The 23,063-nt window shown below is 36.7% G+C and overlaps 1 protein-coding gene across 2 annotated transcripts in view; it reads right to left on the reverse strand.

Moving 5' to 3' along the window:
- The window catches only part of PDE4B (phosphodiesterase 4B), a 653,160-nt gene that overhangs the window by 432,446 nt on the left and 197,651 nt on the right, over positions 1-23,063 (reverse strand). The window contains exon 1 of one of the 2 annotated variants that reach the window (XM_081490839.1): positions 15,101-15,345. The exons of the other annotated variant lie outside the window; for it this stretch is intronic. Within the exon in view, the coding sequence (XP_081346965.1) occupies positions 15,101-15,336 (236 nt within the window). The 5' untranslated portion in view covers positions 15,337-15,345. Of the gene's footprint in view, positions 1-15,100; positions 15,346-23,063 lie in introns of those variants that run through there. 2 annotated transcript variants of the gene reach the window in all.

A 23,063-nucleotide genomic window follows, 5' to 3' on the forward strand; every position in this document is an offset into this window, starting at 1 on the left:
TTTTGAAAAATGGAATAACACATTAAAACCCATGAGTCAATTACACTTAAGTGCAAATGAATTTGTCAGCCCTCACTGTGAGAAGGCTTTTAATAAGGGGACCTGAGGGTATGATAACTCCAGATGTTTTCCCATAGGAGCTGGGAGTTGGGGGTTGAGGAGGGAGTGGAGTGGGTTGTGTGAAAGAGCACCACTGAATCTGTGAACCTTGTCAGTATTGAAGATGTGTAACTCTAAATCAGAACACATGGGCTAATTCTTGGTTTCCCACTCTGTAGCTTGGTTACCTAGCATCGGTCAGTTGACCTCACGAATCTCAGTTTCCCCATTTTAGATAGAGGTGAGGATTAAATAACATTAGGTGTATGTGGTATCATTTTTATATTATTGCTTCATTATTTATTTATAAAATTAAAATATTGCTATCTTGCTCCTTTCTCTCTTAGAGCATATTTTCTGCTTGCTCATATCAGCAGTCTGCTTATACCTGACCTCATGCTGGTATATCAGATTGCCAAGTACAGCTCACTATACTTATACTGATTGACTCTCAAGAAAATAAGCCATCATAACAGATGCTGATTCAAGGTTCACAGGCATTTGGAAAGGCGAGCACCACTATTGCTCTGCAGATTTTTAGTTTCATAATTAGGTTGACACCTCTCAGCAGTCATGAGAGAGCATTATTATTTTATACTTGTATACTTTTAACACTTGTATCTATCAAATAAAATGATTTCACATACTGAATTATTATATACATTTTTGGGTTTGACTAGAGATTTTTAATGGCAAGGCATATTATATTTGCATCATTCAGCCATATACATTTGTTTATTGGAATAAAAAAAAGAAAAACCACATGCTACAAAGAATTAATTCACTAAGCAATGTTGGCGGCGGAGGGGGGGTGCCATTAAAAAAGGACTAACATACACAATTATAGTAATGCTTGCTGCTGCTGCTAAGTCGCTTCAGTTGTGTCCAACTCTGTGAGACCCCATAGACAGCAGCCCACCAGGCTCCCCCATCCCTGGGATTCTTCAGGCAAGAACACTGGAGTGGGTTGCCGTTTCCTTCTCCGATGCGTGGAAGTGAGAAGTGAAAGTGAAGTCGCTCAGTTGTGTCCCACTCATAGCGACTCCAAGACACTCTAAATATAAACATCCAAACTTCCCAAGTACTAAATATTTGGCAAAGCCATTTTAAGGGTTCACATAAAATACATAATCTATTAATGCATTTTAAAGCTGAGTCACATTTTCAAAAATCTGATATGTATAAAACTACTTAGAAGCTTTTTTTTTCCTTCTGAATGTCTTTGTCAAGTCACTCTGCAGAACACCAAAGCACTCTATAACCACTGGCATTCAATATTCATACAGTAATGCATAAAGTAAGGATGGTAGGCCCAGGTAATTATTAATCCCTCTTGACAAAAAAGCTACCGGTGGCAAATGTATGCATATGTGCTTACTGGGCATTTGGGATGCTGTTGGCATTAAAACCCAAATCCATTGAATCCCAAGTAAGTACTGTGTTTATAAAAGATAGCTCTTTCATATTAGACTCTGCAAAGCTTTATTCAGATGAAGCAGTTGCTTAATTTAACCTACAATTGCCAGATAGGTTCCTAAAAATCTTATTTTTATTAATTTAGACAGAACCAGAAACTTGACATAATTCTTTGGAAGCCTGAAAGTGTTTTATTTTATTTTACACTGTCACAAAACCTTGAGTTTATGTGGACAGTCATTTTTCAGTGATGTACAAATTCACTTGAACAGAGAACTCCTTGTCTTAAAGATACAAACTTTTACTGTCTTTCCGTTGCTCAGAGACAGAATCAACCTGATCAGTGAAAATGTGAGAAGGAAGTCTTTGTCAAAAGAGAAGCCATAACCTTTATTTCTGCTTTCATCTCTAAATATTCCTGGAAACAACCAAGATAAACAGAGCAATTTGAGTTAAATGCTGTAAAGTCATCTGGATAAAGGTTAAATACAACTTTCCCTGGACTGAATATTAGTTTCTGAGCTTTCTGTTATCTTTCTGCAGGAAGCATGAAAGTGATGTAAAGACCAATGAAGGTAGTAAGACACAAAGGTACCACCTAGTCTAGCCCCTGTCTCCACACTGTCTCTCCCTTAAATGGTCCCATACAGCAGAAACTCCTCCTCTTTCTGTAAAATAAAATGTTTATAAGCCAATGTTCATGATATTTAATCATGTTTATTAACACCATGTTCTTTACATACAACCCAAATACACCTGCAGCATTTCATACTCATTAGCAATAGTTTATCATTACTTTCGGCTCTATAAACTTATATTCCCTCTTCTTACAGAAAATAAGTTCCAATTCTTTGTGTTTTTCAACTGTTCTAATTAATTTTATAAATATCATTTATGAATAGGGAAATAATTGCTTTATCTATACTGATGAGTAAGTTGCAGGTCCAAAAGGTTAAATGACTATCCCTTTGCCGCTCAAAAAACAAAACAAGACAAAGCAAAACAGTTTGTAAGTGGTGGCGCCAGGATGCATGTCTAGAGTCTAGGACTCTAGGTCTTAAGTTTTTCTCATTGCCTCTTGTGAATAAACTTTCTTATGTAAACAAATCACTAGGAGGTTAGATTCTACTGACTAGGGAAAACAACTGCAGGCACATTCTGGTACTTTGAAAATAACACTATATTTTTAATAGTAATTGATTTAAATTCACTTAGAGAAAAAGTGTTTCATTGGCATCTAGTTTCATTAATGGAGACAAGCACCAAATTCAGGAAGATAACAGGAATTTTAAAGAATAAAGAGCATTTTATGGCCAAAGTCATTTGCAGTCATCTCTGTGAAAAATGAGAGTGATTAAATGCCATAATGCATAGTGATTTATTTTTCTTTTTAAATTTTATTTTTCTGTTGTAAGAACATTTTATTTGGACTTTAAGATAACATACTATCCTGTAAAACTAAGTAATATCTAAGACTTTATCTAAGTCTAAAAAGAATGTATTTAATATGTACAGCATTGCTCGATAAAAACTTATTTAATTAAGCCATGCTATACAAATAGCTTATATTACTATACATATATTATAATTTTTATATGAAATCATAAGCTCTGGATACATTAGTGAATGAAGTCTGCTGATTACCTCTCATTAGCCAAGGACTGTGCTAAGCACTGTATACACATTACTTCTTTCAGTCTTCATAGTGATCTAGTGAGACACTAGCTTTAGTCTTTTTCTAATTTTGCAGAAGCAGAAAGTGGAACTAAGGTTAAATAGTTTGCTCAAAACCTAGTATCTGGTCAAAGGTGGAGTTGGGATTCAAATGCTGTGCTCTTTGCACCACCCAGCCTCGTAAAGATTCATGTTGTTTTGGTAAATATGAGCATGTTAGAGACACAACCATATTTTCTGGGTGAGCTCAGTCCTGGCTGAGCAGGATGACAGGTAAGGACAAAGGGCATGATCATCCCCAGCAAGTTGAAATCCAAGTGTGAATTTCAATGGTAACATCTCAGGAGGATGTCTTGGGAAGTTAAGACATCATCAGCAAGAGAGAAGTGGATCCCTGAGTTTCTTTGTCCTACCTTTCTAGACCTCCCTTCAGGAGACCTAAATAGTTCTAATAGTGAAAAAGAGGCTTCCTGTATAAACTGACTGCTGAGGTAACTGTGGCCCAAATAAGCCACAAAAGCATTCTCAGATTCTCTGTGCTGTGACAAACAGTCTGTACTTCTTAATTCATGCATAAATATGAAGAGTAGCAAGGAGAGATTTTGTGAAAAATGAGTTTTTGATGACACTGGAATTTTTCCAAGGCACTTGTTCACTGAATCCTATATTGGCTTTTTATATGTAGGATCCTGAAATAGACAAGGCAACTTCTCATGCTTTTTTTTTTTCTTTTTGCTCTCAAGCTTATTGGTGCAAGTGGATGGAATTACATCAAAGTGCTTCTGTTCCTATCTCTTTTGCACAGTGTATGATAACACATGGCTTTTAAAAATATGTTGCTGATAGCAGCCAAACAAGGCTATAAAGTTTCTTATTAGGGATGTAAGCTATTCACACTGGATCTTCTGATACGCATTTCAATATAATTTAGCTTGGTTCATTAGAATGTGATTATCGCATGATAATAAATGAATGATATTTTGTTTCCTCAGTAATGGTCACACTGTGAATATTATAAAATTATTTTTTACAAATGCCAAGTGCACTTTGACTCTTCCAAACTAGCATATTTAACACCCAGCTATGCTTTTCAGATAATGAAAAATAATTTCTGCTTTACCAACCAAGGCTGACAATAATGTGAATGTTTGTGTATGTTTAGAGATTTAGTAAGATAATTAAACAGTAGTATCTATTATGTGACTTATAATGCATGAAGTATTCCACTGAGTACTCTCATACATTATCTTAGGAGTAGATAGATGGTGGGATGCGTAGATAGATAGATAAGAGATAGATAGCAGGAGAGTTAACAAATACATGCTTCAATTAAATTAACATTTGAAAATATTTAAATATGAGGCTCTTTTCTCCACTTTACAAATGAAGGAACTGAGGTCCAAGACAGAGAATTAAGTGGTCTAAAATTTCAATAGCAATTCAAGACGAAATATTAAAACCAAACCTAACTTACTTGACTCCAAATGATATAGCATAAAAAAAAAGATCAACAGTAAAAATAAAGTTGAAGATAACATCAAAAGTATATAATGATAGAAGTTCATCTGTACTATATTAAGAAATACAGTTTTCCTTATTAATATTATGTCTTATGGTTTTATAGAAAATAACATCTCTTTTGGAGGGAAGAAAAAAATAAATGCTACAGACACCCATCCTCTTAGAAGTAGTTTCAAGTACCTAAAGCCAACAATTTGTCACCAAGATTACTTATAAACTATTAATATTATAGATATCTCTAATCCTCCATGCCCCTTCATGTATCCCAGCCTTGTCATTGCAAAGGGGCTTGTATAACTCAATGAAACTATGAGCCATGCCACACAGGTCCACCCAAGACAGACAAGTCATACTGGAGAGTTCCAAAAAAAAAGTCGTCCACTGAAGGAGTGCAATGGCAAACTACTCCAGTATTCTTGCCACGAGAAGCCCATGAACAGTATGCAAAAGCAAAAATATATGATACCAGAATGAGCCCCCCCAGGTCAGTAGGTGTCCAGTATGCTACTGGTGAAGAACTGATGGCAATTAATAATAGCTCTAGAAAGAATGAAGCAGCTGGGCCAAAGCACAAATGACTCTCAGTTTTGGATGTATCTGGTGGTGAAATTCAAATCCAATGATGTAAAGAACAATATTGGATAGGAACCTGGAATGCTAGGTCCATGAATCAAGGACATGGAACAATGGATTGGTTCCAAATTGGGAAAGAAGTGTGTAAAGACTATACACTGTCAGCCTGCTTATTTAACTTATATTCAGAGTACATCACGCGAAATGCCGGGCTGGATGAATCACAAGCTAGAATCAAGACTGCAGGCAGAAATATCAACAACCTCAGGTATGCAGATGATACCACTCTAATGGCAGAAAGTGACGAGGAACTAAAGAGCCTCTTGATGAGGGTGCAAAGGAGAGTGAAAAAAAAGCTGGCTTAAAATTCAACATTCAAAAAACTAAGATCACGGCCTCTGGTCCCATTACTTCATGGCAAATAGATGGGGAAAAGTGGAAGCAGTGACAGATTTCCTTTTCTTGGTCTCCAAAATCACTGCAGACTGTGACTGCAGCCATGAAATTAGAAGATGTTTGCTCCTTGGAATAAATGCTAAGACAAATCTAGACAGCATTATTAAAAAGCAGAGGCATCGCTTTGCCAACAAAGGTCCATATAATCAAAGCTATGGTTTTTCCAATAGTCAGGTATGGATGTGCGAGTTGGACAATAAAGAAGTCTGGCTGCCAACAAATTGATGCTTTTGAATTGTGCTGGAAAAGACTCGTGAGAGTCCTTTGGACTGCAAGGAGATCAAACTAGTCAATCTTAAAGGAAATCAACCCTAAATATTTATTGGAAGGACTGAAGCTGAAGCTCCAATACTTTGGCCACCTGATGCAAAGAGCCAACTCACGGAAAAATTCCTGATGCTGGGGAAGATTGAAGGCAAAAGGAGAAGGGGGCAGGAGAGGATGAGATGGCTAAATAGCATCACCAACTCAATGGACATAAATCTGAGCAAATTCCAGGAGACAATGAAGGATATGGAAGCCTGGCATGCTGCAGTCCATGGGGTTGCAAAGAGTCGGACACGACTGAGAGATTGAACAACAACAACCCTGTGCTATCACTGCTTCAATAGTTTACCTTCAAACATGGGCCACAATCTTTATAGCTTGTCAAGATATTAGTCAATTATTAAGAATTAAACTCAAATTATGATATGAGAAATGCTGATGAAATGGAAATAATTATATTTTAAAATGAGATGCTTTTTTTAATCCAAAACTGATGCTTTCCATCCAAGTGCACTCCCTTGAAACTAAAGAAAGCATAATATAAGCATTTAAATATGGAGAGAGGTACAGAGATAGAGTAAATGTGGAAAACCATTAACAATCAGTAAATCGAAGTAGAAGGTTTCATTATATACAATTCCTACTCTTTCAACTTTTTGAAATTTTAAATCCTCACTTGACCCAAATTATGTCCACACTCCTCATTTATTCTGCTGCCATTCCTGGACATCTTAGATGCATATAATTTTAATGTCTGAAAATTTATATGACTCTATTGAGCATAGCTACCTAGAAATTTTTCATCTATTCCTTTATCTCTTACATTGGTGGTTTTTCAGACACTTGGAGATTATGGAATCTGTACTCCCTCAAATTTCCCAAAATTTCCCCAGATTCATCCATGTTTCTTTGTTTGGACCCAGGACCAGCAAAAAGATCATCACTATCTTATTTTTCAAGAAATTCCCAAAATGGGTCCTAGAACACTAATGCTTCACAAAATATAGTTTGAAAGCAGTTTTTCTGAAAGCCACATTACTCCTCCCCCTTTATTTACAATCTGCGTTATTTGCTGAAGTTGACGTTGTGAGGGAATAGGGTGAAGGAGGGGATAAGCTGTCTGTCAGGAGAGCATGCCTAGTGACGAGTGTTCTTTTCCACAAAAGGTCGAGAGAAGCAGTCATTCATATTCTCCCTCAAAGACAAAACATCTAAGTTCTAGCAAGAAGAACTTCAAGCAATTTGAGAAGGTCAACAAATTACTTCTATTTTTTTTAACTTAAAGTACACAGGGGGATTCAAACATATCTCTGTCAAACAAATTATTAGGAGTGACAGAGGTCCCAACCTCTCAGCTCAGAAAAAAATGAAACAGAACCAAGTGAAAATTTTTGCTCCTGAGGATGTCTTTTTTAGAATACAATGGTTATTAATTCACAATTTCCTTACTCTGCAAGTAATGGACTCTTCCTTCCAAGTTCACCGGGAAAATTCTATCGAAAACTCAGAAAGCTTAATATTTTTCAGATGCTGCATTAGTAGGAAATGATCAATAATTAAGCATGCTAATAAATAATATGTAGATATTTTAAAGGCCAAATAGCAAATAGGTTTGTCTCTATGATGCTTCCATTCAGATAGTTAATAAGAGATATGTAGAGCTTTCCTAAGCTGAGACACCAACTATTTGGTGTGCTGTTTGATGCATGAAGAATAACCAAATAATAATTGTACAGTGCTACAGACAAGTATTTACTTTACAGCACTACAGGCTAGGTAGTGTAATTTGTATACAGTGGCTTAATTAAATAGGCTACCATGTAAAACACTTAGTCTCTAGTGAGATATCGTGATTAAACTTGTACCTACATTACCACAGAGCACAAAACAGAAAGCAAGTTAGAGTAGCCCTACCAACAAAAAGGGAATACAACTATTAAGAGATGGATGAAGTAAGGGTGCCTAAAGAGTATCAACTAAGTTTCCTTTTCTCCTCCTTCATAACAAGCTAAAGGGAAAGTGCTAGAAGAAAAAAAATAGGACATAGGAACTATATTCATTTTTTATTTTATTTTTTCTTCAAACATAAACCAAGCGCCAGTCTTTCTTCAGGCGCCCAGGATATAGCAAACAAGACAGAATCCCTGCTCTCATGTGATTTTGCTAGATTGGTAGACAATAGCAGAGAAACACAACATACAAACAAGTGTGTCTTTTCTAGCAATATATTTCCAGGTAATAACACCCAAGAAAATAAAGAAAGCAAAACAAGGGACAAGAAAGCAAACCGTGCTTTTTTAGATGAAGGGGTCAGCAGAAGCCTCTCTACCAAGTGAGGTTTGAGTAGAAGCCTGGATGGAAGTGAGATAGTGAACCACGTCAACATCTAGGGAACTAGACTTCCAGGCAGAAGCAACACCAAACAAAGGCCCAGAAGTAGAAACATAGAAGGTTTGTTGAAGAACAGAAAAGAGCCTAACATGGCTGGGGAATAGGAGATGAGGTCACAGGTATTCTGGATCCAGAAAATGTAGGGCCTGTGAACCATGGCAAACACTTTAGATACTTTTCTGGGAATCGTTTAAATACCTCAAGTATAATGTTGCAAGTGCCTTGACAGTGATGCTAGAGAAAGAAGTACAATAAACATCCAAGGATTAAAAACTGGGAGTCAATGAAAGAAGGAAGAATCGGAAAAGGAAGCAAATGGAATTTCACAAAAGAACTTAAACTTTAGCAGTTGGGCAGTTGGCATGCCTGCTGGCTCACCTTCCAGTGTGTATTCCGACAGGGGGTTTGTCATCACTACTTGCAAAGCCCTTTTTCCAGTAAGTATTTTTAAAATCCAATATATTGAAGACTTGCACACACTAAAAAGCCAGAAAAACACCATTTACAGACTTGCATTACTGAGAAAACAGTTGGGCTGATTAAAGCAATAGAATCGGGCTATGAGGCATAGATTTCCACTGGCATTGAGATCAGATTGCAGACACAAACACAACACAAAGCACCTCTAATAAATTAGGACTGAGCTAATCGGTTTTCCCTGGATGCACTCATCCTCCCTAGCACCTTTGCTAAGATTCTTTGATACATTTGGAAGTAGTGTATTAACTAGAACTATGCATAGCACCATGCTGGAGGTGATAAATGCAAGGCATACAGAATTTACATACTTTTCCTCCCAGTTTCCACAAACCATCATTTGTTAAGTCATAAAGAATGTTATAAGCATAGTTTTGATGCTATGGAACATACTCAATAATTAGAAGTCATTATCTCTCAAATGAACATTCTCCCTTTTCCCCATGCTTCTAAATCCTCTCATCTTCCAATCCGTTCTCCACAATGCCTTAAAGACCTTTCCAAAGTAAAAGCTATTTAAGGCAATCCCCTTCTCAGAGCCTTGCAGTAGCTCCCCACTGATGATGGGATAAATCCCCAAGTCTTGTTCACGATACTGGAAGCCCTAGAGTGTGACTCCAATCTCCAGGCAGAGTTTGACTTCCTATCTCTCCCACTTTGCACCTAAGGCTATAACTCCAGTGAACTTTACTCACTTTCCACCATCCTCTGAGTCAAATCCCAACTCAGCCCCTTACCTGCTGTGTACTCTTGGGCAAATTACTAGTCCTCCCTATGCTTCATTCCCTTTCCAATAAAATGGAAATGTCAGTACATAATCTGGACATTTCTGCTTGTTTTGTTGATTTATTTATTTATTTTAATTGGTGGATAATTACTTTGTAATATTGCGATGGTTTTTGCCATACATCATGGCACAAAAATAAACAAATAATTTAAAATAATGTCAGATGCATTTTAAGTACAAAATAAATGTGTTATTACTACTGTTATTGGTTGATAGAAATTTACTATTGTCACTTTGGCCAAAAAAAATTGCCCTTCCTGCCCACTCTTCTGAAAATCTCCTAAACATTCTTCAAGACCCCACACAAATGTCATCTCCTCTCCAAACCTTCCCTAACACATGGACTCACTCTCTAGCAGTATTTATCTCTTCTCGTGCTCTTACAAGCTGAGTGTCATTCTTTATTAGCATTATACACATACCATTGATTAATTCTTAATGCCTACGTTTGTCTTCCATGGGGCATGAGCATTCTTTGAAGGGAAGGATTCTTTCTCCCAGAGAAGCACCCAGAGCATGGTAGGCTCTCAACAAATGTTCTGTTCAATCAAATGTTCAATCAGTAAGTACTTAAAGACACAGATATTTTTCAAAAATTTTCCATACTGCTAGGAAATAATTCAGGAAATATAAAAAATAACACAAGACATGGATTTAGATTTAGCTCACAAACTAGGACGAAATTGTATAAGGCAGTTGCTGCTGCTGCTGCTAAGTCGCTTTAATCATGTCCGATTCTGTGCAACCCCATAGACGGCAGCCCACCAGGCTCCTTCGTCCCTGGGATTCTCCAGGCAAGAATACTGGAGTGGGTTGCCATTTCGTTCTCCAGTGCACGAAAGTGAAAAGTGAAAGTGAAGTCTCTCAGTCGTGTCTGACTCTTCGCGACCCCATGGGCTGTAGCCCACCAGGCTCCTCCGTCCATGGGGTTTCCCAGGCAAGAGTACTGGAGTGGGGTGCCATTGCCTTCTCCGGTATAAGGCAGTAAATGTGCCTAAAGCTTTAGATAAAGGTTGCTGCTGCTGCTGCTGCTGCTGCTAAGTTGCTTCAGTCGGGTTCGACTCTGTGCGACCCCATAGACGGCAGCCCTCCAGGCTCTGCCATCCCTGGGATTCTCCAGGCAAGAATACTGGAGTGGGTTGCCATTTCCTTCTCCAGTGCACGAACGGGAAAAGTGAAAGTGAAGTCGGTCAGTCGAGTCCGACTCTTAGCGACCCCATGGACTGCAGCCTACCAGGTTCCTCCGTCCATGGGATTTTCCAGGCAAGAGTACTGGAGTGGGGTGCCATTGCCTTCTCCTAGATAAAGGTTAAACAGATACTATTAATCATTTTCTTTTTTCTCTTCTCCAGTTATTCTTTGTCTCGTCAGGTGTAAGTAAGTTTCCTTTAGAGTATGAACTATGTCTTTTCATACTTTTGCGGTCAAATTAGGCACAAAAGTTCACATTTCATGAACCTTTAATAAAAATGAGGAAATATTTCCAAGGTCTAGGTAGAACTAAATGGGGAATGGAAAAAAAAAAAAAACAGGTCTTCTTTCTAATACTAACTCTGAAAGTATACTGTCCTCTGTGAAGCATATCCCATGTGCAAGCATGGATAGACAGACAGACAGTGGTGGTGTTCACCAATGCACTTGCTTTTCAAGAGCAGTGTGGTAGGCCTGGACTGTATTCAGGACCATCACCAGTAGCTTCCATCAGAGAGCATCACGCTGCTGATGATGTAGGAGAACTGATAACTGAGGTTGGAACATGAGCAAAGGAGAGAAGGTTGGCAAAGCTGCAGGTGGCAAATGTAAGCAGGCCACACAACATTGTTAATTGTTATATCCTGATACAAAATAAAAAGTTCAAATTTGAAAAAAAAAAAACAACAAGCAGACCACATAAGACAAGGAGGATAACATTATGTCTCGAGTTTTCACCCCTCATTTGGGGTTAGGGATAAATTTTTCCTTCTCCTTGTTCACCAATGCTTGACATTCCATTGATGTTTTGCAGTGCAGGACACAGTATTTTTAAATCTATATTGTCTCATATCAACTAACATGGATTTGAGTGTCCACTTTTGGGTTTCAGAATTCAGAGGAGAATTTAGAAATTTGGGATAATGGCACACAGTCAAATAATAATTAAGGGAATAGAAATACTTGGAAGAAACTAAAGCAATTCAGAACATTTTTATACATGCAGCATGTAATGTTAGAGTATTCCTATTCTAATAAAACTTAAACGAGATAATACATGTGAACATCCTAGTAAAGAACCGAAAATATATAGGAGATGTTGGAATCCACATGGATTTCTTTTCTTGCTCACAGCAGAGCTCAATTATATATGTTGCGAGAAAAAAAAAATCCTGGGACTGGTTAATAATGACCTTCATTTTCATGCAAGTACTTATAAGTTTTTTCTTAACATCCATTGAAGACCAATATAATTTTCAATACCAGGACTATTGAGTAGTAAGATTGTGTACTAAGTGAGATTCTATAACTTATTTTCCAGTCTTAAAAATAGGCTAGATTCCCATATGTCAAAGATGGAGTAACTGTGGTCCTGCCCAAAAGTAAAAGATAGCAACTAGATAAATCACCCAAATTCCTTCCAGATTTAGGACTGCGTCAATACTCTGATTAGTGATAAAACACTGAATATTTATCTTTGTTCAGATATTTTCAAAAGAATCACAGAGTCAGTATTTCACAAGTGTTTCTTAAATCTTCTGCCATTAACCCACATTTCATAACTTGGGTTTTCAAAATCAGAACTATACATTCATCTGAAAAAAAATATGAAAGCTACAAATAACTGAAGATAAAAAAAACTGTTCAGTGGGTTTAGATATAAATTGCATCCTCTGCATTGTTTAGCTCATCATGAAAATTACTTTAATTTCAATGCTGGAATCAAAACAATCCAGTCTTTTTAAAAGACGTCTACTGTCTACTGTAAAGTAATAACATGTTTTTAGAGACTTCTAAGTGCATATCTTGGAATTTCTAACTTAAATGCATGGTTTGGAAAATACTAATTGTTGATCATGAAAAGAATGGTTACATTTCATCATGACAAAGAGGCAAAAATAAAATACTTATGCTCTTATTTCCTCATGTAAATTACATATGATGCTTTTAAAAAAGGAGTACATAATTTTTAAGGTTAGTGAAAAAGTCATTCAAATACATATGTTTGTATTTTATGAAAAGAAAATTTCATTGAGTGCTCCATGAAAAAATATTTGAAAAATATTAAATATGCACAATTTATGTTTATTAAGTAAACATAAATAGAGACTTAATCAGAAGTTAAAAGAAACTATGATATACCTTTACTAAGAAACACAAGAAGAGTGTGTGAGCTGGGAGATAAAAATGGGTGAAAATGAATCATTGTCAAACTAAAGTTATTTTGTAAGTTTGATGATTAATGGATTCTTTAAACTTACGGTACATCATATCAAAGTCATGTGGGCTTTTTTTTTTATCTTTGGCAATTTGTGGAAATTTTTGTTTTAACTCAACTAGAAGAAGATCATTTAATAGCATAAGTTATCTCAAATACTATTTAACTGTTCTTTTTGTAATTTGCTGCAAGAAAATTTGTATAATGCAAGAGTGAAACTGGCTCTTTAGTCATTTTAAAATTTGGGTTCTTTTGGAAAAAAAATCAGTATTTATAGCTCTACCTTCCTACTACATCAAAAATCTATTCTGAGTAAAAGAAAGGTCATGTTATTATATTCAGGAACTCTATAATAAAGAAATATTACCAAGGTTTTATGAAGATTCACCATTATCTAAGAATCAGTTAGTTAAAATTAAATGTCCGTCTAGTCAAAATAATGGTTTAATATTAACCAATTAGTAAAGCATGAGTCAATTAATTGTATGTTTTTCACCTTTATTTCTTTTATGAGAACTAATTAGCAATATAACTATATACCTTTCTCCTATTCAGTCATACTACTTAGCAAACTATATGAACATACACACACTTTAGGGGTGGGGTAAATCATGAGAGAGGACTTCTTCAAAGCAGTACATCCTTACATATAAATCTTCTCTTTGTACAAATGCTACCATTGGTTGATTTTGAGAAATTAATCACATGTACTCTACAAGTATGACATTATAATTAAATAATAAGATTTAACTCATCAAAAAGGTGATCAAAAAAAGTTCTCCAATAAAGCAATTAAGTGAACAACATTGCATTGTCAGAAAACAAAATAACCATGTCATTTTTAGCTAGGTAAAGCATGAATACTGGCCTTACCATGCAGTGTCCATCAAAGGCAAGCTACATATTTCTAGGGGTAACTTGAATTTGCCAATATACTGTGCAGTAGATCAGGCAGACAAACATTTCAGATGAGTAAAAAACAGAATTCAAGTAAATAATAATTTCCAAAAACCGGATCTCCTCAGTTTATAATGTTAGTTGGCAATCTAAGATGCAGTCAAAATCAGTGTGTTAGAATTATCCTTAAGAGGTAATAGCTCCCTTCACTGCTAAGGTCCCTATTAAATAAAAATTATAGGTACCTAATTTTGAAGGGTATCTTAATCTGAAAGAAAGTATAATATTCAAAGAAATCTGAAAAAGCCTAGCTTTTGCAACTAAAGTTCAATTTCTTTTGTGCTTTCCCATGTGTTTTGTTATTATACTGGTTTAAGGAAATTACTCTGCTGTATATAGCATATTATATATATTAAAGGCTCAGTACAGATTTTATCGAGGGCTCTTGGATTTATTTACTTGGCATTCTCAAGTAAATTGGGAGTTTATTTATTATTATCTATAAATTTTAAGTCACTTTTTTTACATTAAGAATCTCAAAGATAATAGCAATTTGAAACATAAATTAAATTAATTAACCATGTAATTTCAGAAGTAGGAACTTCGTTTTCCCTTTCCTTGACTAGTGTAAAAACAGAGGCAATAAATCAAAATCACTAGTTGACATACTACAATATGGCAATGCCATAAATTAAGTTTGACTTTATACATTGTCTTAAGAAACAAATCCAAGATTGAATCATTTATTCTTGTACCAAAAATATACTATCAGAAAAACTCATCAACATCAACAGAAAAACACACATAAAAAAAGTCACTAATCACCTCCACAGAGATTAAAAACTGAATTTTAGAACTCTTTCAATACTCAGTTGCCCTAGAATTAGCTAGGTGTTTTTCATAAGCAGTAATTTTAAAGACTCTCTCCAGTGAGAGCCTTTTTTTATCTGGAAACAGCTAGGCACAGTGATCTGAACACACAGAGCACTATGTATTCTTCAGCTGACCTGCTCTCCACTCACCTCACACTTGAGGTCTGTATTATGAACAAAATTCAAATACTCCATTTGCTTCATGTCTAAATCACTGTTGCTAGTCGAAAGCACTCCAAACACCACCAAATCCCTTCTTACCATGTATGAGCCACAGTGAAGCGACGACGCTGCCGAATGCTTTTATTCACCAGCAACTTTCTGAAAAAGCATGGTGAGTTCCTTGGCGAACTGCGTGGAGAAATTTTAGGAGATGTAGGTCTGTTTGCCGGTAGTCTCGGAAGCTCAAGTTCTAAGTGCATTTGCTCCTTGAAAGTCTTTATGCAAACCTCAGATTCAGAAGCAGTAAGTTCTTTTGAAGAATCTTTTGCTGTCATGTCTTATATGGAGTGCTGGCTTTCACCATCCAAAACAAAAATCTCAAACATAGCAGAGACACAGCTGCAGGTTAGGAGGCTGGTAAGTCTACAAACTGTTCCCAGTTTAATTTAGGAAGCTGTGGCTCCAAAGTAGGAGCTGCTTAGAGCAGGAGCAGCATAATCGAAGAATGGCAAGTCAGCCTGTCACAAGGAGCTTTATCAGCCTGGCTTTGCCTCTGAAAATGCGCCAAAGTGCTTCCTATGTCAGTAGCCTCCTTGTGGATGAGGTTTGTCTGCAAGCTACACACTGACACTCGCTGAATTCATTCAGCTGAATATATCAACTCATGAAATATTCATGAGGGCTTCTGATAAATCCTTTACATGCATTTTTTTTTAAAAGAGATCTTTTCAAACATGCTGCATCCACTAATGGATAGTAAGGAAAACCTAGTCATTGAGTCACTCATTTTTGTTTGCACAAAGCACAGAACCAGAGCCTAGTCAGCATGTGTGATGTTTAAAGTCTTCATTCAGAATTATCTTTCTCTGTAATGCATACAACAGTAACTCCACCTACCAAACGCTTATTGGCCCAGGACTATTTAAACAACTGCACTCTGTTTCCCCCTCAACAACACGCTCCATCACCCAGATTTTCACATTTGTGAAGCCACTCTCATCATCAGTGAAAACATTAAATCAGACATTGTCAAAAAGCCTAGCTAAAACAGACCCCCCCAAATTCCATTTCTGGATGAAAGAGCTGATTTGCTAAAGCTTTTTTTCCTCTCTCCTCTCCAGAAGATACAAAACTACAATATAAAAAGAGTCAGGAAAACATTAGGTTTGGAAACATAACAGAAAAACATTAGATTTGGTTCATTCCCCTAAGGAATTTAAAGACTAATCTTTAATCCAATAAAAATTACCTTCATTCTTCTGCTTAAGTTCATTGTCCCTGAGGTGCCCACAACAGCCACTCTCTGTTAGATGTAAAGTCACTTCCGAAAGTCAAAGTTCTCTAGAATGGAAATGGAGGTAACGACCAGGAGAAATGAATGCTCCCCATTATAAGTGCAAGGTCCAAAGTCAAGCATCATGTACACGTGTGTGTCCACACACACATATGGGTGGGTAGATGTACACAATAGTGTCTGTGTGTGGGTATCTTTACTTGCTAGCATGTGTGTACTTGGTTCACAAGGGCATGCCAGTGAGACATATGGGTAGGGGAGTCCAAAAAAAAATGTCTCAAGTTCCAAAGCAGATCATTGCAACCTGAAATTTCATTTAGAAATACACTGGCATGCAGCTTCAACACCTTAAAAGAAGTAAAAAGAATAGTGTGGTGCTTAAGAATACAGATGCTGTGAAACTCTGTACCTGCAACACTTACTACCAGGCCAGCCTGATCACACATAAATTTGACAAAGCAGAACTAGGGCTAGCCAGCGAGAGCGACAGTTCAGGAATGATTCACAGTAAGACTTCAGTGAAAAAGCAAGAAATTTATTTCTTCTCTAATGTGTGAGAACGTTCACCTTTATAATAAAATCATTTATATGTGTCAAATACTCTGGTTAAATATCTAAAGGCTGAATAAGAACAGACTATGACCTGTGCACAGGAAAAAATAAGCCCCACTCCAGCCCTTGGGGGAGTGGTTTAAACTTAACAGGAAGGATTTAAACTCCTAGCTTATTTAAACTCCTGCCTTGGAAAGATATCAGTATTGCAATAATACAGTAAAAGTATATTACTGAACAAAAGCAAAGTCATGGAATTTTAAAACTTGAGTGAATCCCAGTAATCACCTTGTTTGGATCCTCATTTTAAAGACAAGGACATAGACTTAGAAACTTTCAATGACTTGTCCAAAGTCCTTTTTTGTAGTTGATATTAGAGGAAAAGCTAAAACCCAGGCTTTCTGATTCCCAATTGAGTGTTCTTCCATTATATGATAATTAAGGTTAACATAATCATTTTGTCCTGCTAAGCCCTAGCACATGCACTTTATATATTTGAAGATATTTTAACTGCTCCATTTGAGAATGAATTGTTAGTAATGTCTAGGGAGACAAATGTAGTTAAAACTATCTATTACTTCCTGCATTATGAAAACAAAGTCGAACTTTTTCCAACAATAATGGGATACAAAACTGGAATGTGAGAATATGTGATACTGCCAATAAGAGTGACTTATTTGCAAAAAAATGAATTAGCAATTTGAAGTCTTTCTCTTATTCACTTTTACAGGCTGCCAAAACACAATAAGCATTTTAGGGATTTTTACCTCTCCCAAAATTATAGCAAATTTCAAAACCCAGATTTAGCTGTATGTGAACTGGGATTCAGATGAGGCAATGTTGACATACACTTACCAAAAGCAGAATAGTGGTAGAATTACAATTACTTTCTAATTCTTATTGTCAACTTATGTGACACTATGTGACATTTCACATTATTCTTTCACTCTGCATACCGTGACAGTCAATGTCCCAGTTAAAGAAATTTTAAGAATCATCCTAAGAAAAAGAATTTCAAAACTATGTAAAGTAAAGACCAAAATTGCAACTAGCTATTGAACAGCTATCAACAGGAGGACTCTGGAACCCACCAAAAAAAAGATGTCCAAAGACAAAGGAGAAGTCACAATGAGATGGTAGGAGGGGGTGTAATCATGATAAAATCAAATCTTATACTGCTGGATGGGCAACCCACAAACTGGAAAACAGTAATACCAAAGAAGCTCTCCCTCTGTTGTGAAGGTTCTGAGCCCCATGTCAGGCTTCCCAGTCTGGGGATCCAGCAAAGGGACTGGGAACCTGCAGGGAATCTGACTTTGAAGGGAAGCAGGATTTGATTACAGGGCTTTCACAGAACTGGGGGAAACAGAGACTCCACTCTTAGAAAGCACAAACAAAACCTTGCATTTACCAGGACCCTGGGGAAAGGAGCAGTGACTTCACACGAGACTGAACCAAATCTATCTGCTAGTGTTGGAGGGTCTCTTGTGGAGGCATGGGTTGGCCATGGCTTGCCACAGGGACAGGGGCTCTCTTAAAGGTCACCATTAACCCTACCATACAGCCTGTAGACTCCAGGGCTGGATCGCCTCAGGCCAAACAACGAACAGAGAGGGAACACAGCCCCACTCATCAGCAGACAATTGGATTAAAGTTTTACTGAACATAGCCCTGCCTACCAGAGCAAGACCCAGTTTTTCCCACCACCAGTCTGTCCCATTAGGAAGCTTACACAAGCCTCTTAGCCTCATCCACCAGAGGGCAGACAAAAGAATCAAGAAGAATTACAATCCCGAAGCGTCCAGAATGAAAACCACATCACATAGAGTTAACAAAAATGAAAAAGCAGAAGATTATGTCCCAGTTAAAAGGACAAGATAAAACTCCAGAAAAACGACTAAATGAAGTGGCGATAGCAACCTTCCAGGAAAAGAATTCAGAATAATGATACTCAAGATGATCCAGGATCTCAGAAATGGAAAGAAGATGTAAGAAATGTGTACCAAACACCTAGAAGAACTAAAGAACAAACAGAGATGAACAACACACTAGAAGGAATAAATAGCTGAATAACTGAGGCAGAAGAACAGATAAGTGACCTGGAAGACAGAATGGTGGAAATCAATGCCACAAAACAGAATATAGAAAAAAGAGTGAAAAAAAATGAAGACAGCCTCAGAGAACCTCTGGAACAACATTAATCACACCAACATTCACATTAGAGGAGTACCAGAAGGAGAAGACAGAGGGAAAGGACCCCAGAAAATATTTGAAGCGATAATAGCTGAAAACTTCCTTAATATGGGAAAGGAAATAGTCAACTGAGTCCAGGAAACACAGAGAGTCCCAAGCAGTATAAACCCAAGGTGAAATACATCGAGACACATAGTAATCAAACTGACAAAAAATAAAAACAAATTATTAAAAGCAACAAGGGAAAAACAATAAATAACATACACAGGAACTCCCATAAGGTTATCAGCTGATTTCTCAACAGAAACTCTACAAGAAGTAGGGAATGGCATGATATAGTTAAAGTAATGAAAGGGAAGAAGCTACAACCAAGAATACTCTACCCAGAAAGAACCTCATTCAGATTTGACGGAGAAATCAAAAACTTTACAGACCTGCAAAAATTAAGAGAATTCAGCACCACCAAACCAGCTTTACAACAAATGCTAAAGGGACTTCTCCAGGCAGGAAACACAAGAGAAGGAAGAAGCCTACCAAAAAAAAAGGCCCAGAACAATTCAGAATATGGTAATAGGATCATCAGTTCAGTTCAGTCACTTGGTCGTGTCCTACTCTGCAACCCCATGGACTGCAGCATGCCAGGTTTCCTTGTCTATCACCAACTCCCTGAGCCTACTCAAATTCATGTCCATCGCATAGGTGACGCCATCCAACCATCTCATCTTCTGTCGTCCCCTTATCCTCCCACCTTTAATAGGATCATACATATCAATAATTACTGTAAAGCAAATGGATTAAATACACCAACCAAGACATATACTGACTGGGTGGATAAAAACATGTGCATGTATACACTTCCACTTACCACCTCACTCTACTTAACCCCCAAATTGTATGTACTTGTTTTTATATTTTTAGGTTAATTATATTTCCATTATGGTTTGAAATTGCAATGTATCTTTTATTTTTTGTCTGGCTAGTGACCGTGAAAACTGATAAACATCTTTTACTATTGTGATTCCTGTGTGTGTCCTTAGTTGCTCAGTTGTGTCTAACCGTTTGCGATGCCATGGACTGCAGCCCACCAGGCTCCTCTGTCCATGGGGATTCTCATGGCAAGACCACCACAGTGGGTTGCCATACCCTCCTCCAGGGAATCTTCCCAGCCCAGGGATCAAACCCAGGTCTCTCGCATTGCAGGGGGATTCTTTACTGTCTGAGCCACCAGGGAAGCCCACTATTGTGATTATGTATGTAACTATTATTCATTTAATACCATTGTATCATGATTAGTCAATAGAAAATAATAGGATTCTATATTACTAAAATAACCATTTAATAGAAAAGCAAGTAATCACTTTTTAAAATCCAGATGCACATTAGAATTATCTTGGGATTTTCTGAAAAGTACAAATGCCTTGCTGCTGCTGCTGCTGCTGCTGCTAAGTCACTTCAGTCATGTCCGACTCTGTGAGACCCCATAGACGGCAGCCCACCAGGCTCCCCTGTCCCTCGGATTCTCCAGGCAAGAACACTGGAGTGGGTTGCCATTTCCTTCTCCAATGCATGAAAGAGAAAAGTGAAAGTGAAGTCGCTCAGTCGTGTCCGACTCCTAGCAACCCCATGGACTGCAGCCTACCAGGCTCCTCCATCCACGGGATTCTCCAGGCAAGAGTACTGGAGTAGTAGTGTTTTTTTCTCCCAAGCTCCAAATGTGATTTTAAGGAACAGCATGTTTAAAAACAACTAACAACTGGACTATATGATTATCTTTTACTTTTATCTAACTTGTTTCACTTTTTCTATTTCATATTCAGTGCTCTCTCATAAACTAAATGAGTTTATAACTAAATGAGGTATGTTTTCCAATTACTCAGTGCTCTCTCATAAACTCACTTAGTTTATGTTCTCCAATACTCCATCTCTTTTTCCTTGTTATTCTTTCTCAAGCCTTTATCAAGATCATAGAAAAAGTTTTTGTATATATATATATATACACATATATATAATGCATATTATATATATATATATAGGAAAACATAAATTTTTGTCTAGCTAAAAAATTTATGACATTTTGTTCTACTTGTATGACTCCACCAATATTACTGCTAAAAGTCTAGAAAGCTTAATAACTAATTGATTTAAAGAAAATTTGAATGAGGCTTGAAACTTCTGATTCAATTTTGAGAATACTAAGAAATGCTATATTGTAAAAAGGCTTCCCAGTTGCTCAGTGGTAGAGTCTGCCTGCAACGCAGGAGCTGCGGCAGATGAGGGTTAGATCCCTGGGTCAGGAGGACCCCCTGGAAGAGGAAATGGCAACTCACTGCGTATTCTTGCCTGAGGAATCCCATGGACAGAGGATCCTGACGAGCCACAGTACACAGGGTCGCAAGGAGTGAAACATGACTGAAGTAACTGAGCAATGTTGTAAAAGAAAGAAAAACAGGAAATTAACATGTGATACAGTATTATCATCAACTAAAGTGCAGATTTTGTTCAAATTTCACAAAATTTTATGCTAATGTCCACAATTTGTTTTCATACCTTACTCAAGATATACACTGAGCAGCTTCAGCTATGTGCAACAAATTCTAATAAACTCTCTTTTTGTTTTTATGCAGTTAGAAACATTTTCTAATTTTCCTTGTTATAGCTTCTTAGATACACCCATAATTTAAAAGTGGACATTTAATTTCCAAATACATGGATCTTTAAAGTATCTCTGATACTAGTTTCTCATTTTGATATTAATTTCTCATTTAAGTGCTTCTTCTCAGCCATTCCCCTCTGTGTTTTTCAATCTTTTAATTCTATTGAGGCTTTCAGTGGCTAAGTCAAATATTTCTCTTGGTAAATGTCATATTGCATTTGAAAATATGAGAATTAGTCTCAAATATCTTTTGATATTGATTTCTAACATAATTCCACAGTAATAAGAGAACAGACTCTTTAATTTCAATACTTCTTTAGACCATGAAATTTTTACACCTTGTTTTATGTCCTTGGATATGCTCCAGTGTCTCCTGGTTTATAGATTGTAGGAACTTGAATAGAATTTACTACCTGCTATTTTGTAAAAATTGTATAAATTTAGGGCTTCTCTGGTAGCTCAGCTGGTAAAGACTCTGCCTATAATGCAGGACACCCAGGTTCTATGTTGAGTTGGATCAATAGTGCTTTTCTGTCTACTTTTCTGTCAATTAATTCTATTAACTTTTGAGAGTTTCATACAGAAATTTCAACTAAAAATCTCAATTTACCTACTTAAAAAATAATTGTAATATGTCACGGAACTGTATGTGACTTTATTCTGTATTTGCCAAATCTTCTGTAAATGTGTTATCATTCTTTCATAACTTAAAAAAGAAAAAAGAAAAAAATGTAGTCAATTAATTCTACCTACTCTAAATAACATTTACAAATACCAAAGACAGCTAATTGTAATACAAAACCTAAAAGCTAACAAACTATTTTAAAGTCTGAATTTAGTTACCTCTGAGAAAAGGAAATGAATGTTTACAGACACATGCAGGAAAGTTTGTTTCTAGAGTCAACATGCTGTAGAAAAACTTAATATTGTGTTAAATATTGAAATCAAAGATGACTATTGAAGTTAAAAAACGGGAGAAGGTATCAAAGAAAATGTAAAACAAAAAGCACAGTAAAAGCAAATAGCACCCTGCAATAGTCCAGCAGAGAAAATACTGTTTTGAGAGAGAGAGCCAAACAGGAGTAAAAGCCAAGGAAAAAGAAAATAGAATTGATGTGCCCTTCTGAGTGCCTAGAAAGGAGCTAAAGAACCACAGTGAAAACTCTTCTATTTACATGTAATGCTTAGCCCTTGGCACCTCAAAGGGAGAAATGAGTAAGTGAGTCTATTAATGTAGAGATAATTGCCCTTGAGAATTCCAATTACAGCTAGTCTCAATTTTAAATAATGAAATTCCTGATATCTACATCCTAACAAAGCAACAAGAGTCAAGAATTATCATAATAAAGTATCATTCATGGATCAGAATA

Source organism: Giraffa tippelskirchi, chromosome 5 (assembly GCF_054371585.1).
Source record: "Giraffa tippelskirchi isolate mGirTip1 chromosome 5, T2T-mGirTip1v1.2.pri, whole genome shotgun sequence".
NCBI lineage: Eukaryota > Metazoa > Chordata > Mammalia > Artiodactyla > Giraffidae > Giraffa > Giraffa tippelskirchi.